Here is an 18,844-nt window from a genome sequence, read left to right as displayed (position 1 = left end):
AAAAACCACACCACTGACTTGTGTTTTCTGAGTGAAAGAGAAAGGGGTGGACTGCCAGGATGCTTCTAACCCTGGGCCCTCCAAAAGCACGTATATTGAGAAGATAGACTGTGATCCATTGCTCTAGACTTCTGTATCTGCTGCCTGGACTAGGAGGAGTGAGATTATGTTATGGCCCTTGTTTCAGTTGGGCTTCCCTGGTGGCTCAGACGGTAAAGAATCTGCATGCAATACAGGAGACCCTGGTTCCATCCCTGGGTTGGGAAGATCCCCTGGAGAAAGGAATGGCAACCGACCCCAGTCTTCTTGCCTGGAGAATTGCATGGACAGAGGAGCCTGGCAGGCTAAAGTCCATAGAGTTGCAAAGAGTTGAACATGACTGAGTGACTAACACTACTACACTACTTGTCTCAGTTGAAGAGAAATTAAGTGTAGGCCACAAGGTTAGGTTGAAGCATCCATCACCCTTGTCTGACAGATGGGTGAGAAACTCCAGGTACGCTGGAGAGGCTCAGTCGATACGGGCTCATTTTCTTTTTTTAAACACTTTCACACATAATTTATTGATATGGACTCATCTTAGCAATACTGCTGAGGCTCCACCTACTACTTGATGGTTTCATTTTGCAACTTGTATAAGCAGAGCAGGACTTACCATTGAAGCTGGGAAGGTCTGGCACTAGGTGTTGAGAAAAAAAATTTCATTTCTTATGTTATGTGGGATAGGAACAAAAGGGGAATAGTGTATTTCTTTGTGCCCTGAGAATCATGTTTTCTTTTGGCTTTGACATGGTCATAAAATATGTTTTCTTTAAAGGAAGAATGTATAGAAAAGCCATGTTCATGTTGAATGATTTTAGGATTGATTTATTTTTTATACATTTCTTTCTAATTGTGTTTTTGTTTTTTTGTTTTTACATTGCAAAAGAAGTAGATTCTGGCTGTAAGTCCAAACTATCACTGGGGACAATGAAATTCACCAAGTCATTTGTCGTGACAAAATAGCTTATTGATCATAGTTAAGCAATCCAAGAGCTGGTAAAGATATTTTGACTTGTTCTTGTGAAAGATTTACTTCTTAAAACAAGTCCAAAATATTTCAAATACTCGGATAGCAATTGTACTCTTACACATCAAAAGTCAAAAACATTTAGGAGATCATGTATTTAGGAGTCCATGTATGGACTCAATAAAACACTTGAAAATATTTTGTCTTATAATCACACATTTTATTACAAATTAATCTTGTGCCCAATAGAAAAGCAAGTTTGAAACCTATTTACAAGGACTGTATACATTTACATATATTACATACAGTTAATGAATTTAAAGAAAAATGGGCAGAGAAACACAATATATATGAAAGAATATGCCACTGTACATGGTTTATTATGGTTCTTAGTGTTACTGAATCTTTATTGTAGTAATAAATACAGTTCTATATTTACACATCTTATAAAACATCTCATAAATGTATTTTTTTTTCAATTCCAAGTTAAAACATCTGATCAAAATAACATGCTTATATAAAAATAAATCTACCTAATAGTCTTTTGGTTTGGATTTATTGAACCTATTGTTGTATAACAGAAGTCATGAATTAATCCTTTGACCTTTAGTATTTAATAATTTTGCCTCTTATAATACCTAACACATATTAAACATGGAATAAGCAGAGAAGTCATGTTTTTGACATCAAGTGGGTTGACCCAAAGACAACATAGCTAAAACCAAGCTAAATAAACAGGAGAATATGTTACCAAGTTTCTGGTGAGTCAAAACTGGTTTCAGACACTGTTGCCAAAGCTACTAGAGATAAATGTGAGAAGCTATGTCAGTGGATTTAATTTATGTTGTGTCTGCATTTGATTATTACCTGATGATACACATCAGTCTGAATCAAGTGATAAAACCTCCTGTGAAAAATGTGCACTCAACCAAGGTAAAAAAAAATCCCAGGTTGCTTTCCATCTTTTCTAAATATATCCATTGCTGGCAGTGGACTTTTCTCTCATCTCTGGGCACCAAGGAGTTAAAATGAATTAGAGAAATCAAACCTTGTGTGTACCTGATTGCTTTCATGGTAATTTAAGAATTTAAGTTCATTTTCCTTTCAAAATATTTGTAAGCAATTTTATTCCACTGAGGGTAGAATCATCTAGTGCTGATTCATAAAATCTAGCATCTCTAAAAATGATGTGAACATGAATGAATGAATATTATCTTATGTTATCCATTCACAGGGGGATTGGTGACCTGGAAGGATCCTTTCTGGGAAAAGTGAAGCAGTGCTAAAACATCTCCACATGGTCATTAAGATGAAATCATATTTTTCACAACCATTACTTAGTAATATAGGCTATTTAAAATTCTTATTCTCCTGATATCGCCAAGCATATTTTAAGGGATTTTCTAGTTTAAAACCTCTTTTGTAAGCAAGTGAGTTGAAAAAGAATTCAATTGAAATCATGGAGAATATTTTGGATATTTCAATCTGCTTTTTAAATATACACATATTTTAGGCTTACCAGTAGAAGGCAATGGCAAGCCACTCCAGTACTCTTGCCTAGAAAATCCCATGGACGGAGGAGCCTGGTAGGCTGCAGTCCATGGGGTCGCTAAGAGTCAGACATGACTGAGCGACTTCACTTTCACTTTTCACTTTCACACATTGGAGAAGGAAATGGCAACCCACTCCAGTGTTCTTGCCTGGAGAATCCCAGGGACAGGGGAGCCTGGTGGGCTGCCGTCTATGGGGCCACACAGAGTCGGACACGACTGAAGTGACTTAGCAGTAGCAGCAGTAGCAGGCTTACCAGAAAAGTACGACTATCTACCATAGCTGAACAAATTATATAAGCAGCATTTATTCTCATTTTTCACTCTCCAGTATCAACAATTACCAGCTTTTTGACACAGAGATTTTTTTTAAAAAAATGGAATTTCAACTCAGTTCTTTTTGGTTCCTGCTCTGATGTATTCAACCTCATATTTTTGGGTTTTCAATTTTTGACAACTTTTTCTCTCATATTAATTAGAGACACGGGACAAATGCCACAGATGAAAGATGACAGCTTTCGGTCATCGGGTAAGCTGGTGGTGACACGGAACCGGAAGGCAGGTCATAGGCTATGCTGGCACTGGTGAAGGTCACCAAGGCTTGGGTTGAGTCGCAGGACTGTTTCTCCACATCGTCGGAGTTAATAGACATCAGGCTTGTGTGTTTTGACCGTGTCCAGAAGTGGGTTTGCTTTCCCAGGCTCCCCAGATCCTCCTTAAAATGGGGATTGAAGAGGATGTAGAGAAGGGGATTGAGGCAGGCGGGAAGGGGGCCGATCACCAGGAGGATGAACTTAATGACGTCCGGGCTGATGAAGGTGAGGTTCAGTAAAGAGGAGAAGGACAGGAAGGCCACGGGACAGTGCAGGATGCAGTTGGTGAAGAGCAGCAGCGCCACGTGTTTCACCATGGAGCAGTCCCACATGCTCTCCAGGTCTCCCTTGTCCAAGTGACAGTAGAGCCTGGTGTAGGCGACGGTCATCACGAGGAAGCAGAGCGAATTTAGCAAGACGAGGGCCACCATGTAGCCGGTGGCACGCGGCTCCCCGAAGGGCAGCGGCAGGCAGAGCGGGGAGGCGCGGTACGCGCTGCCCCCAAGCAGGGGCACGGCGGCCACGGTGCCCGCCAGCAGCGCGCAGAGCACCAGGGGCGCTCTCAGGCTGCGGAAAGCAGTTTGCGTTTCGAATTTCGCTGAGCATTTCACCGACCACCCACGCTCCAGGGCTGCCAGGGTGAGCAGGAAAACTGAAGATTCCGAAGCAAAAATGGACAAAAAGCCGACGACCTGGCAGCCGACCGCCTGCTCCCACCAGGCACCGTGTTGCGCAAAGCTGCCGAAAGTGAAGGCGTCCACACCAGCCAGGACTGCACTGGACACCCCCATGAGCATGTTGACCGCGGCTATTAACCCGATTAACAGCTTTATGGAGGATATGTACACTGCGGCTCTGAACACTGTGGAGGTCACCAAGGCGTTACACGTCAGTGCCAAAACCGCTATGGTCCACACTCCAATTCGGATCAGCCAGCTACCGAACAGATATTCACAGAGTTTGAAAGGGCCTAGAAGTCCAAAGAAGAAAAAGATGGGTGTCAAGTGAGGGTTCACAACTTTTGCCACATTCCCCTTTTGGTTTCTCTTATTGGGACACCAAGAGATACAGGCCAGTAACAGCCCTGGGAACACACTGTTCTCTTGTGACACACTCCACTTTATTAAGTTAAAAAAAAAAGAGTGAAACTGTTAGTCACTGAGTTTAGTCTGACCCCATGGACTGTAGCCGACCAGGCTCCTCTGTCTGGGGAATTCTTCAGGCAAGAATACTGGAGTGGGCAGCCATTCTCTTCCAGGGGATCTTCCCGACCCAGGGATCGAACCAGGGTCTCCTGCATTGCAGGCAGATTCTTTGCCTTCTCAGCCGCTAGGGAATCCCCTTTATTAAACCACTATTTAATGTAAAGATGGGTATACCAGGTGCCCAGGTTTTCAACCTATACCCAGAGAAGTGGAGCCAGAGAGTTTTTACATCACTGGATTCTGGCTCCCCAAATATAGCAGTGTGGGGCCAGGTAACAAGCCAGATCTCCTGGACTTTTTATTATTCATATATCTTTCCAGAATGTTTCAAAAACGTTCTGTAAACAAGGAAGCAGACTCCTAGGGAAACACTGTGATGCTAGAAGAGGAAACACTGTGATGCATGAGTCGTATGCATTTCATGAGAATGTCATCTTAGGTTTAGATTGACATCTGCTATTTAGGAGCAAGGAACCATCAAACTGTTGAAAGTAAAATATCAGCCCTCCCCTACTGTCTTCCCCCTCCCCCGCACTGGACTATCCTATTGCAGAGAAAGGGACTAACAATGAAGTAATTAACATACATAGATATTTTTACTTATCTCTAAAACTATTATTTGCTTTAACCAAATAGGTTCTCTTTAGAGACAACATAAGAAATCAGTCAAAAATCAGTGATTACATGAAGCAAGACTTTCATACCAGTTCAGACTAAAGAGCTAATATTATTTTAAAAATTACATATACCTCTAACTACATGATTGGTTCTTTAATTTCCATTAATCTGAATCAAAAGTCTCCTATAAAAATCCTGTTTATGACTGGAGACCAGCTCCAGGGAGTGAACATTTGTATTTTGAATGTCTGCATGAGGTGGGGTATGGATGAGCTGCTAAGATGCACAGATTTTGCCTTGAAGTGTAGCTGAATGTCACTGACGGCTGCAGAGTTAAGGGTGGGTACTGCTCCTGAGGCAGTTGGGACGCCTTTCTCACCTGGGGATGGTGAGCACCGCACCGGATGAAGGGCTCTCAGGTCTTCCTCAAAGTCAAGTAGGAAATCTTCAAGATCACGCTCATCTGCAGGAATGAGAAATTCTGGAATGATTAGTTCTGTCTCTCTTTAGAGGGACCAACTCCCAGGGAGGAGAGGCCTGGATTGCCCTGGAGACATGAAATGTCACAGAGGAAACTGAAGGGCAAACATCCCACTTCTCCCTGGGCTTTCTCTCAAGTCTATGATGTAGTTGCTTTGGGATGTTCCAGCCAGGCTGCTGTTTGGCAACTATCCTGGCAGAGCTGGGGACGAGGGACGGTGACCAACCCTGGTTCCTTGTCATGACGCTGGCACACTCGCATCCTGTCCTTATTTCCTGCAGCTCACTACGGCCCCAAATCGCTCTGACCTAAATCAGAGAGTGTGGGTCTCTCCACTCCGTGGAGAACCACTTTATCCAGTGTTCTAATGCTTAGGTGGCGTGTTCTCTGAACACAAGAGGGAGAATTAGTAAGTGTCCATCTTTCTGGGGTATTCAGATAAACAGAGGACAAATCACGTAACTGCTCGGTGCTTGGGTTAGCTACTCGTGAAACAGGAATTTTTTAAATCTAACACGCTTTCCCCAAGACACTGATTTAATTGGTCTGGTGTGGGGTTCGGGCATCAGTGTTTTTAAAAGACTTTTGTGTGATTCCAATAGACAGCCCAGGATTGGGAATCACAGTCTCTGAAAATAAACTCCATGAAGAACCTCCTCTGTCTTGTTCATTGTGGGCCTCTAGGACCTAGCACGGTGACTGGCACATTTTAGACATTCTAATTTTTTTTTTTTTGAGGGGGAGGAGGGGTTGGTGAATAAATATACTAGAAATTAGGGTGAACGAGGCAGGAAAAGTAAAAATGAAAGCAAGAACAAGAGCAAAACACACACTATAGCCTGAAACAAAGTCAAGGGCTGGAATACCTGCTCCTTAATCAGATACATGCGCAGGAAGCCAAGTCAAGGAAATGTGCAGACAGAACAAAGCATACTTGCTTGGGAATCAACAAATCATTAACACCCAGAGGAAGAAAAGCCAGTCTGTTTAGACTCTGTGCAAACTTGCAAGGTTGGCAAGAAAAGGAAAGCACCCGCTTGTTACCACAGGTGTGGTTTGAGGTGCATTGTTGTCTATTTAAGTCAGGTCTTACTTCAAGGAAAGCCAAGTGCTTTACAGACATTATCTCATTTCACTTTCCTGACAGATAGCATTGTGGGGGGTAGGAGGTGAGAATGTTTTAGGATTAATTGGGTAAGAAGTTGAATTCTTAAGCTCTTCTGCTGAAATATGGAGGCACCTAAAAAGTCTATATCTTCCATTCTACTCAGGTTTAAGAATAAAAATATTTATCTTATGGAGTAAAAAGCTCAGAAGCATGTTTGAAAAAGGTATCCATAGGGATGAGACCCTCTTAAAAGTTTATGAAAGTGCTGATAATCAGTGTTAATATTTACCCCAGAGGACACTGTATGCTGAAAGGGATCTAATGATAAGCATGAAGAATTCACTTACAGAAAAGATGCCATTTCAGACTGAGTCCTAAAGGAGTTTTCTCTTTCTTTGAGACTCTTTAAAAAGTAGGATTGAGTCTCAGCTTGCTGGGGTGATTATATAGAGGCTTGTCTGGAGTTCAGATGATATATTTGATGATTTTTCAGGCCCTTTTCTAACACAGTTTCGTCAGTGAAATAGCTGATCTTACCTTGAACTTGAAATAGTCCAGCATCTTTTTTATGAGGGTCTTCTGCACTGCTGTTGTCACCTTTATTCCACTGATTAGAAATTTTATAGACATTCTCACATACTCCAAATGCACAGCACTGATATGCGTAAGGCATTTCTATAACCCTTTGAATGAACAAAACCAAACAAAAACACACTTAAACAGATTGTTAAATATAGTGCTCTTCTTTCACTTAATACTTCTGCCTGTGGGTTTTAGCCTTAATAAATAATCTAAATTATTAACTATGTGCATAAAGATGTTGGTTACAGTGCTATTCATTATAACAATGGAGTTAGAAATTATTGTCATGAAATGTTGATAGTTACTGAGGTTCAATGGATATATTATTTTCTCTACTTTTGTGCTTGAAAATTTCCATAATAAAAACATTAAAAAAAAAGGATTGCTGGGGAAATTGTAGCACTGTTAAGTAGTATTTATAGTATCATATAGTGTTAAGTGACAAAAATGTGATATAAGTTTGTATATGTACTGTGGTCTAACAATTAAAAATACATTGGAAAACAAATCTGGAAGGAAATAGCAAAATGTTTTTAGAGGTATTTATAGACTTTTTTCCTTTCTTTTATTTTCTAAACTCTGTTTTGGGGTTTTAAAATTATATGAAAAGTACTGTGGTTTAATATATACTGAGGATATACATGTATATTCTCTCTATATATTATAAATATTCCCTCGGTAGCTCAGTGGTAAAGAATATAAAATTTTTCAAGGGACTTCTTTATTGATAATAAGTGTGACAGGTTTTAAAGAGCATTACTTCTTCAAACAAATATTAATTTAATACATTTAATGAAAACATATACATAAGCAAGGTGAATTTTTAAATGTCAACAGGAGTACAATTATGTTATAATGTTATTTAATTACATGTTCTAGTTTCTATCTCATGGATCAATGGTTTTCAAACTCTTTCTATGAACTCTATGTTCCGGGAGGCATCTTTGAGAAACAAAGGAAATGTGGTCAGGAAGACACATTCTCCTACTCCAGGGTTTGTCCTAACAATGCCCCAGGGGTGGGGGACATGAAGGCCTGAAATGCAATTCAAAAGAGTCCCATAAATTTTGAAAACCACTATAACATGTCTATTATTTCACATGACCACAAATGTATCTTATTAGCTTTAATGACAAACTCACTTGAGTTCTGGAAAGTTTTCAGATGATATCAAGCTCTGTAAAGCATGATTTCCTGTTAATTTTAAGTGAGTTAAACCATGTAAGCCAGTTACAGGAATAGACGACAGGCGGTTGGACGAGAGGTCCCTGCAAAACATCAAACAACAATTAGCTTTTAGTCTGTGTTAGCACAAAACGATTACATTAAAAAAGCAACCTCAAGATTATTAAACTGCTCCATAAAAACCTCTAAGCAGGGTCCTTTCTCTTAATGGTAAAAGGAAACATTTTGGTTTTAGCTCCTGACAACTTTTCTATCTGCAGTCAGAATTGCAGAAAGAAAAATGTTTTAACCATATCCAAATTGTAATTTCTACGTTCAGCTTGATTTTGCCAGATGCGATGTGCTGTGTGCTAAGTCATGTCCGACACTTCTGCAATGCTATGGACTGTAGCCAGCCAGGCTGCCCTGTCCATGGGATTCTCCAGGCAAGGATACTGGAGTGGGTTGCCATGCCTCAATTTTGCTGGGGGGTTGGGGGAGACATCTAAAATCCAGTGGAAGGTGCTACATCTAATTTGAAAACATTGTTTGGGTTTTATTTTCTTCCTCTTCTCTTTAACTTCTGTCTGACACAATTACTTCTTTCTCTCTGAGACAGGGGAGTGGAGGAGAGGAAGAAGCAAGGTGTGGAAAGGGAGGATGAAAATGGACAGAAGATTTTCTGTTAGTCAATATGGCAAACTGTAAAATGAAAGCCCTTTAGAAATGAACTGATGTCTTATTCCATTCCACCTGATAGCTTGCAAAAATGGAAAATTTCACCTCAATAACCAGAACCAGCTGTCACCCAGATCTTCAATTATAAGGATCCACATGGCCTTGGAGGGGTAGGGGGCAGGGTTGCTCCTTTCTGGTTTGATCCAACTCTAGTGGGGAGGACATTGAGGACTCAGCATTCTGTGCCCAGGCTTTTCCAGCAAAACCAGCGTTCATTTTTGATTAATCAGATAGTGCCCAATTATCAAAAGACATGCCATAAACAAGTCATGAAATACTCACAGCTTTCTTAGAGATGGCAAGGTGGAAAATGCACTGGGGTGAATAATGGCAATTTTGTTCCAAGCTAAATTCCTATTAAAAAAAAAAAGGCAAGTGAGAAGATTATATAAAAGAAGACCTTGTGAAGTTTTACCATATATATTCATTCTTCTAACAAAATTTCACTTCCATTCAGGACACGGACAATTAACTTTATCAAATCATCCTTCAGATGCAGGTATGGATAGTATAAAATGATTAAAGAGAGAATTTTAAAGCAACCTTGTTTATTAAATCAATCCAAGAAAATCACTCAGGTGGATATTTTAGTTTTTTATTCTTTTCTTGCTAAAAAGTTGACTTTAACATGGTTGTAAAATTTTATTAAGGCATTTCTAAGATGAGTGGAGGTTGGGGAGTTGGGAGAGACAGGAACTTCTGAAGCTCTTCTTCTGATGGACAAGTAAATTTTAAGTTACAAAATGTCCCCAGCCTCCTCCCAACCTTCTCCCCCGCTGGCCGCATGGGAGGGGGGCAGAGATGGCAGATGAGATCACCAAGGCTCAGGTCACCCGACCTGGTGGTGACACGATCTTCAGGAAGATCATTCGCAAGGAAATCCCAGCCAAAATCATTTATGAGGATGACCAGTGGCTTGCTTTCCATGACATTTCCCCTCAAGCACCAACACATTTTCTGGTGATACCCAAGAAACATATATCCCAGGTTTCTGCAGCAGAAGATGATGATGAAGGTCTTTTTGGGCATTTGATGATTGTTGGCAAGAAATGTGCTGCTGATATGGGCCTGAAGAAGGGCTATCGAATGGTGGTTAATGAAGGTTCAGATGGGGGCCAGTCTGTCTATCATGTTCATCTCCAAGTTCTTGGAGGTCAGCAGATGAACTGGCCTCCTGGTTAAGTGTGCTATAGGGATAATTTTGCCTTCTCTATGCAGTGATCAGGTTTGCAAGTTCCAATATGCTAAACAATCTTTTTTTTTTGCCTGTGTATGGAGATATTGCAAAAATAATTTAAAAAATCCATACATAATAAAAGACATTGTTGCATGGCCTGAAAAAAAAATAAATTAAAAGTCCCCAGATATGTAATGAAACCCAAAAAGAATTTGTGTGTATTGTCCATGCATGTCAGACCTTAAGAGAAACACAGAGATACTTTCAAAAACATTCTCAGTAAAGAGAATGGACATTTAAATTCTTAACTGGGAAATGAAGGAAAAAAGGGCTAGTATATGTTAGAAGTAAAATTATTTGATAACAAAGTCTATAATTTATTGAGAAATTCACTGGCCCCCGTCCTCCACACCTATGTGTAACAACATGTAGGTAATTTACAAGAATAAGAATGTCCACATTTAAAAAAAAGAGCAAGGGACTTAAAATTTGTATTTTTAACATTTATGACTCAAAAGGGGAGCCAAAGCGCAGACATTTGAGGAAACTGAAAATGACCACTGTCAACTTTTCTCTAATGCAAAGTAATTTATTCATGGTGTTAGGCCCCTAACTTACCTAGGATAAATGGTATTCACAGAACATTTACATTCTTATTTGAAAGTCTCCCACAAGCTGGGGGAAACTGGAAAGCTTTTTTTTTAATTGGAGGATAACTGGTGTACAATATTGCGTTAGCTTCTGCCATACATTAACATGAATTAGCCACAGGTAAGCATATATTCCCTTCCTCTTGAACCCTCCTCCCACCTCCCACCTACCCCACACCTCGAGGGTGTCACAGAGCCCTGCTTTACACTCCCTACATCATACAGATCATACAGTAAATTCCCACTGACTACCTATTTTACATATGGTGATGTACATGTTTCAATGTTACTCTTTCAAATTCTCCCCCGTCTCCTTCCCACGCTGTGTCCATAAGTCTGTTCTCCATGTCTGCATCTCCACTGCTGCCATGTAGATAGGTACATCAGACCTTTCTTTTTAGATTCCATATATGTGAGTCAATATGCAATATTCGCTTTTCTTTCTGACTTACTTCATTCTGTGTAACAGGCTCTAGGTTAATCCACCTCATTCAGTTCAGTCCAGTCACTCAGTCGTGTCTGACTCTTTGCAACCCCATGGACTGCAGCACACCAGGCCTCCCTGGTGTCCATCACCAACTCTTGGAGCTTGCTCAAACTGATGCCCATCGAGTCGGTGATGCCATCCAACCATCTCATCCTCTGTCGTCCCCTTCTCCTCCTGGTTCAACCTTTCCCAGCATCAGAGTCTTTTCCAATGAGTCAGTTCTTCACATCAGATGGCCAAAGTACCAGAGCTTCAGCTTTAGCGTCAGTCCTTCCAATGAATATTCAGGACTGATTTCATCTAGGATGGACAGGTCAGATCTCCTTGCAGACCAAGGGACTCAAGAGTCTTCTCCAGCACCATAGTTCAAAAGCATCAATTTTTCAGTGCTCAGCTTTCTTCACAGTCCAACTCCTACATCTATACATGACTACTGGAAAAACCATAGCCTTGACTAGATGGATCTTTGTTGGCAAAGTAATGTCTCTGCTTTTTAATATGCTGTCTAGGTTGGTAATAGCTTTTCTTCCAAGGAGCAAACATCTTTTAATCTCATGGCTGAAGTCACCATCTGCAGTGATTTTGGAGCCCCCCAAAATAAAGTCTCTCACTGTTTCCATTGTTTCCCCATCTATTTCCCATGAAGTGATGGGACCGGATGCAATGATCTTAGGTTTTGAACGTTGAGTTAAAAGCCAACTTTTCCACTCTCCTCATTCACTTTCATCAAGAGGCTCTTTAGTTCTTCTTCACTTTCTGCCATAAAGATGGTGTCATCTGCATATCTGAGGTTATTGATATTTCTCCCGGCAATCTTGATTCCAGCTTGTGCTTCTTCCAGCCCAGCGTTGCTCATGATGTACTCTGCATATAAGTTAAGTAAGCATGGTGACAATATACAGCCTTGATGCACTCCTTTTCCTATTTGGAACCAGTCTGTTGTTCCATGTTCAGTTCTAACTGTTGCTTCTTGACCTGCATACAGGTTTCTCAGGAGACAGGTCAGGTGGTCTGGTATTCCCATCTCTTTCAGAATTTTCTACAGTTTTCTGTGATTCACAGTCAATGAAGCAGAAGTAGATATTTTTCTGGAACATTCTTGCTTTTTCGATGATCCAACAGATGTTGGCAATTTGATCTCTGGTTACTCTGCCTTTTCTAAATTCAGCTTGAACATCTGGAAGTTGACAGTTTATACACTGAAGCCTGGCTTGGAGAATTTTGAGCATTACTTTGCTAGTGTGTGAGATGAGTGCAATTGTGCGGTAGTTTGAACATTCTTTGGCATTGTCTTTCTTTGGGATTGGAATATAAACTGTCCTTTTCCAGTCCTGTGGCCACTGGTGAGTTTTCCAAACTTGCTGGCACATTGAGTGTAGCACTTACATGCTCAGAGGACAGTAATTCCATCCCTAGTCATGAACCTGTGCACTGGAATCCTCCCAACAGGCTCAGGGGAGCCAGTTCTCCTCTCCTGCCCTGATCTCTCAGGTCGCACCTTCAAGGCTCCCTGAGGTTCTCTGTTGGATTCCCAGTGGAAGTCCCCGGAGGAGAGCAGTTGGGGGCTTGCGGTCTGCTCCTCGGTTTTGGAATCTTGGCACAGCTGTGCACTTTCTCAACCACGGCATCCCTTGTCTGTGCCTCAGGGCTTCCTGGGTTTTGGAAACACCCTTTATTTCTCCCTGTCTCTTCAGGCCCCGTCTCCGCCCTGCTGCTGCTTTCCACACACCCGGCCCTTGCTTGCCAATACCTGTGTCGGTGTCCCTCCGTTTGGGCCATCAGGGTATTTGATTCTGTGGGAACTGACTCTGATTCCTGTAAGAACTCTCACTTATATAAGCCTAAAAGCATATGTGCTTGTTCTAATAATGATGACAGCAACAGCAACGCTGCTGCATATTTACTATGTTCCAGGTATGGTCACCAGCTTTACACATAAATTCATAACCATCAACACAACTCGATAAAGTGAGTATTATCATCAGCCCCATTTTATTGGTGAGAAATAAAACACAGAGTAATAAGTGACTTGCTCCAAGTCAGAGTACTCAGCAGCTGAGATTCAAATCTAAGCAAACTGGCTCCAGAGTCCCCGATATTTGGCACTGAACTTGTTTGGAATCCTTAAACTATTGGGTTGGCCAAAATGTTTGCTTGGATTTTTCTATAAGCTCTTATAAATAATGGGAGAAACCACTGCACTAGACCCTGGGGATAAGAAAATGAAAAAGTCCTTGTCATTTTCAGGTCAGGGGTCTACCTGATGGCAGTGCGGAGTGCTGAGTCCTGTAGCAGAGAATGTGCAAAGCACATCAGAGAGGAGCAGGTTCAAAGACAGGAGAGTTCGTTCTTATGGGATAGACAGGGGCACATTGAGGGTGGGGAGGAACGGAATGGGTGACAGACCAGGAGAAACAGTGGCCCATGTGTCAGGTCCTGGGAGCTGATGGGTGAGAGGTGAAGGTGTTCCAGGGGTTGGGATCAGGTTCTGAAGCGTGGTGCTGGGAAGTTTGGTCTTGGTATTAAAGACAGTAGGGGAATAAGAGAAGATTGTTGAGGCAGGGAAGTAACCTGAATCAATTTCTGCCTAAGAAAGATTTTCTTTGGAGAATGAAATGAACGGGTAGAGACTGATGGTGGAGAGGCTGGTTAGGAGGGTGAGGACGGTGACTCAGGAGAGTGAATCCATGGGTCTTTGGTGAAGAATATTTAAGTTCTACCTTCTTAGCAAATTTCAATATATAATACAGTGTTATCAAATATTTCTTTGTTATTTAGTCACTAAGTCTTATCTGACTCTTTTTTGATGCCGTGGACTGTAGCCCGCCAGGCTTCTCTGTCCATGGGATTTTCCAGGCAAGAATACTGGAGTGGGTTGCCATTTCCTTCCCCAATTATTCAAAATATCAACTAAAAAAAAGTTCTTTTTTAAAAAAACTAACTTTTGGAAACAGCCAGAACGCCAACCTGGTGAATAAGGTGGGTAATAAAAGTAGGTAATGCATTTTTTTGTTTGACATTTATTTTAAAAAGTAAAAGAAATTCATTAGATGATTTTAGACCAAAAGTAAGGAAAGGGCAACACAATTAAATTCTGAGAAATATGGTTTTCAAATTAAATTCTGGGGAGAAAGTGATTCTTAAAGGTGAATTTAAAATGTTTTGAGGAATGGTATTATTTTATGGGGGTATGGTCGCTTCAGTTCAGTTCAGTTCAGTTCAGTCGCTCAGTCTGCGATCCCATGAACTGCAGCACGCCAGGCTTCCCTGTCCATCACCAACTCCTGGAGTTTACTCAAACTCATGTTCATAGTCGGTGATGCCATCCAACCATTTCTCATCCTCTGTCTTCCCCTTCTCCTCCTGCCTTCAATCTTTCCCAACATCAGGGTTTTTTCCAATGAGTCAGTTCTTCACATCAGCTGGCCAAAGTATTGGAGTTTCAGCTTCAGCATCAGTCCTTCCAAGGAATATTCAGGACTGATTTCCTTTAGGATGGACTGGTTGGATCTCCTTGCAGTCCAAGGAACTCTCAAGAGTCTTCTCCAACACCATAGTTCAAAATCATCAATTCTTCGGCGCTCAGCTCTATAGTCCAGCTCTCACAATCATACATGACTACTGGAAAAACAATAGGTTTGACTAGACAGACCTTTGTTGGCAAAGTAATGTTTCTGCTTTTCAATGTACTGTCTAGGTTGGTCATAGCTTTTCTTCCAAGGAGCAAACATCTTTTAATCTCATGGCTGCAGTCACCATCTGCAGTGATTTTGGAGCCCCCCCAAATAAAATCTCTCACTGTTTCCATTGTTTCCCCATCTATTTCCCATGAAGTGATGGGACCGGATGCCATGATCTTAGTTTTTGAACATTGAGTTTTAAGCCAACTTTTTCACTCTCCTCTTTCACTTTCATCAAGAGGCTCTTTAGTTCTTCTTTGCTTTCTGCCATAGGGTGGTTGCAGATGACTCTGCATATCTGAGGTTATTGATATTTCTTCCAGCAATCTTGATTTTATCTTGTGCTTCATCCAGCCCAGCGTTTCTCATGATGTACTCTGCATATAAATAAGCAGGGTGACAATACACAGCCTTGATATACTCCATTCCCGATTTGGAACCAGTCTGTTGTTCTATGTCCAGTTCTAACTGTTGCTTCTTGACCTGCATACAGATTTCTCAGGAGGCAGGTAAGGTGGTTTGGTAATCCCATCTCTTGAAGAATTGTCCACAGTTTGTTGTGATCCACATAGTCAAAGGCTTTGGCATAGTCAATAAAGCAGAAATAGATGTTTTTTCTGGAACTCTCTTGCTTTTCAATGATCCAACAGATGATGGCAATTTGATGTCTGATTCCTCTGCCTTTTCTAAATTCAGCTTGAACATCTGGAATTTCACAGTTCACGTACTGTTGAAGCCTGGCTTGGAGAATTTTGAGCATTACTTTACTAGTATGTGAGATGAGTGCAATTGTGCAGAAGTTTGAGCATTCTTTGGCATTGCCTTTCTTTGGGATTGGAATGAAGACTGACCTTTCCCAGTCCTGTGGCCACTGCTGAGTTTTCCAAATTTGCTGGCATATTGAGTGCAGCACTTTCACAGCATCATCTTTTAGGATTTGAAAATAGCTGAACTGAAATTCAGTTACCTCCACTAGCTTTGTTTGTAGTGATGCTTTCTAAGGCCCACTTGACTTCACATTCCAGGATGTCTGGCTCTAGGTAAGTGATCACCTAGATGGTCTCTTAAATGTTAAGAAAAACTTTAGGAAAGAAAAGGTTTATGTCCTGCAGTTTAAGCATTACGTACTACTCTCATTCATCAAAATGACATTGAAATCCAGTTTCAGGATGGAAAAGTTTAAACTTTTTTTAACTGTATCACACACATAAAAAATCTATTACTAATTTTTTTTTAATAAAACCTATAGTTAATGTGTGGTCTTTTCAATCATAGAATGGAATTTAATATTTATAAATCTTAGTAATCTGAGCAACAGAAGCATTTTCTAGGACAGTTGTGCTCAAACCTTTGTGTACTTGTTAAAATGTAGATTCCCAGGCCCTACTCCAGAGGGTCTAACTCATGAGGCAGGTGAGAGCCTGGACAATGAATTTTGTCACAGTCACCTCCAGGTGATTCTTAGGCACTCAGAGAGACTTGCACTGAAAAACTGTTTGACCAGGAAAGAAAAACAGGCAGGAAGAACTGTGTGGTCAGCCCGTTTTTGCATGCCAAACGATCTCTGCCAATTCCTGGATGAGACTAGAATCACATTTTGCAGGCTATTTAATAGCTTGGCCTCCTTCCTCTTTATCTAAGTCTCATGTCTGCTGACTGGCAAAGAGCAGACTGCAAACTTACTACTTTTGAACTTGTTCCTGGAAATGATCATGAGCAAAATATTTGCCTTCTTATTGCAGATACACACACAAAGGCCCAACGGTACGTGCATACATTGAAAAGAAACTGTTAGAGGAAGACCCCAAAGAGATAAAAACTGCTCTACGATGGGGAAAGTACTGGGAGGCGGTACTCACAGAGATCGGAGGCTGAACAACTGCTGGAAAGTGTCAGCTTGAATTTCACAGATTTCATTATGTCTCAGGTCTCTGAAATGACAGGTTCCAGAGATCGACTTCAGAGTCATCGGTTTCAAAGATAAGTCTTCAGAGAAAGTTTACAAGGGATTACCTTCCCTCAATCAAGGAACACGTGAACTACGACTGCCAAGTGACCACTGAAAAAAATTTCTTTTTGTTTTAAAAAGAACAGGACAATTTATACACTTAAATAAGTATTGCCTCTCTGTCAAACAAATACTTATTATTCCTTTGGGTGAGCATGCTCAGTTGCTTCAGTCGTGTCTGACTCTGTGAGACTCTATGGACTGTATCCCACCAGGCTCCTTTGTCCATGGAATTCTCCAGGCAAGAATACCGGAGTGGGTTGCCATGTCCTACTCCAGGGGATCTTGCAGACCCAGGGATCAAACCGGAGTGTCCTGTATTGCAGGTGGATTCTTTACTGCTGAGCCTAGAGCTACATTCCAAATGCAGCATCATTTAAACACTTTGAGGATGCCTCTCCAGATTCTGCCTTCTGAGCCTTTCTTATATTCTTTGAGGGTCTTCAGGAATGTCAAATGTTTATCTTCCAAAGATGGATTTTTCCCCTCAATTGTCCTTAATTGCATTCAGAGAAAAATTAAGTGGCAAAGGATAGATGGTTAATATTGTTTTGATCAAAACCAAAGCATGACTCAAAAAGGTGGATTTCTAATGCAGGAGGCAATTTTAAGAGAGGAATTCTAAAATATTTTATGCAGAAGTAGCATCAGTAGCACCTGAAATAAGACAAATATGGAATCTCCTCTGAAGGTGATTATCATGAAGCAAACATCCTAATAAACTCAAGTTCCCCAGTTTTCAAAATTAATGCCATACATATGAGTTTCACTTGTGTTCAGGAAAAAAAAGATATTAATGCCACTCATTGAAGGTATAAGTTTAGAAAAAATCCAGAGCTTAAACAAACCCATTTCATTACTATACCAGGTTAGGGAGAAAAAACTATAATAAATGCTTTACTTATAGTGTAATGTATGGTAAAATAATATTATCTATGTTTCCCAACTTTACAGCCATCCTATACAGTCATGTGTGTAAGAAGGGAAAGCTTCACGTGTCTCCCCAGTGAACCACAGGGTAAGCAAACCAATGACCCCTGGAAATGTGAGTTTTGGCTCTTGGTTTTCACTTGGTGACTTAGAGACTCTTACAGACATACATTTTCTGAAGCTTTTGGCAGACTGAAAAACTGGGTAAATCTTCTAGCAGGTTGTAAGAAAGGTCTCTGAAAAACAGAAGGTACAAAAGGGAAAAATCTGTTACATATTAGTTGTCAGGAAATATGCTTTTCTCTCCCTTTCCCTTCACGATGATCCAACTCCCAAAGGCAGACTCTGAATGTTTCCCCAGCCCTGGCACGGAGCAGGTAGTCATAGGCATTATTGAATTAAGCAATAGATTCAGATGTCAACTGAAATGTAACTGTTATACTTCTTTAATTGATTTAAATAATTTACTTAATGAATTTATTTATATTTTGTTAGTGATGATCTACAATGTTCTAGCTATTATCTTACAGAAACGAGTACAAATTAAGTTAAATAATTGTGCCTCTGTTTCTAAGAGCTGCTATATCTCTACAGCTAAGAGAATCACTGTTGGCTCTTTTCTAATCAACGGGGGAAAAAAAATCACATCAACAATTCAAAACACAGCACTAACTTTGAAATCAATCATTACAAGGTGGGGGGAAAATCTAAGAGTCTTCAGCCAAAACTCAACAAATTGCAGAATAACAAAAACATCTGGACATATTTATAGTATAATATAGCTAATCTAAAACAAGCCATGGTAATTTGCAGAAAGCTTAAAAAAAGAAAGCTAGTAGATAAAGTAACAGATAGATATTTTAA

General features: G+C 40.6%; 1 protein-coding gene and 1 pseudogene across 3 annotated transcripts in view; one reads left to right on the top strand and one right to left on the bottom strand.

Annotated features, from left to right (window-relative positions):
* Positions 1-2,632: 2,632 nt before the first annotated feature.
* LGR5 (leucine rich repeat containing G protein-coupled receptor 5) overlaps positions 2,633-18,844 on the bottom strand; it is a 136,407-nt gene continuing 120,195 nt past the window's right edge. For all 3 annotated transcript variants that reach the window (XM_055396308.2, XM_088836665.1, XM_088836666.1), the window contains 7 exons: positions 18,151-18,216; positions 16,902-16,973; positions 9,331-9,402; positions 8,289-8,414; positions 7,102-7,247; positions 5,355-5,438; positions 2,633-4,122 (listed from right to left, as the gene is read on the bottom strand). In XM_055396308.2, coding sequence (XP_055252283.2) covers positions 3,035-4,122; positions 5,355-5,438; positions 7,102-7,247; positions 8,289-8,414; positions 9,331-9,402; positions 16,902-16,973; positions 18,151-18,216 — 1,654 coding nt within the window. In that variant the 3' untranslated portion in view covers positions 2,633-3,034. The remainder of the gene's footprint in view (positions 4,123-5,354; positions 5,439-7,101; positions 7,248-8,288; positions 8,415-9,330; positions 9,403-16,901; positions 16,974-18,150; positions 18,217-18,844) is intronic.
* Positions 9,586-10,387, top strand: LOC129537034 (adenosine 5'-monophosphoramidase HINT1 pseudogene; annotated as a pseudogene).

Source organism: Moschus berezovskii, chromosome 6, assembly GCF_049115385.1.
Source record: "Moschus berezovskii isolate FMDL1 chromosome 6, NW_MosBer_1.0, whole genome shotgun sequence".
In the NCBI taxonomy this organism is placed as follows: Eukaryota; Metazoa; Chordata; class Mammalia; order Artiodactyla; family Moschidae; genus Moschus; species Moschus berezovskii.
This window is presented reverse-complemented; position numbering and strand designations above follow the sequence as displayed.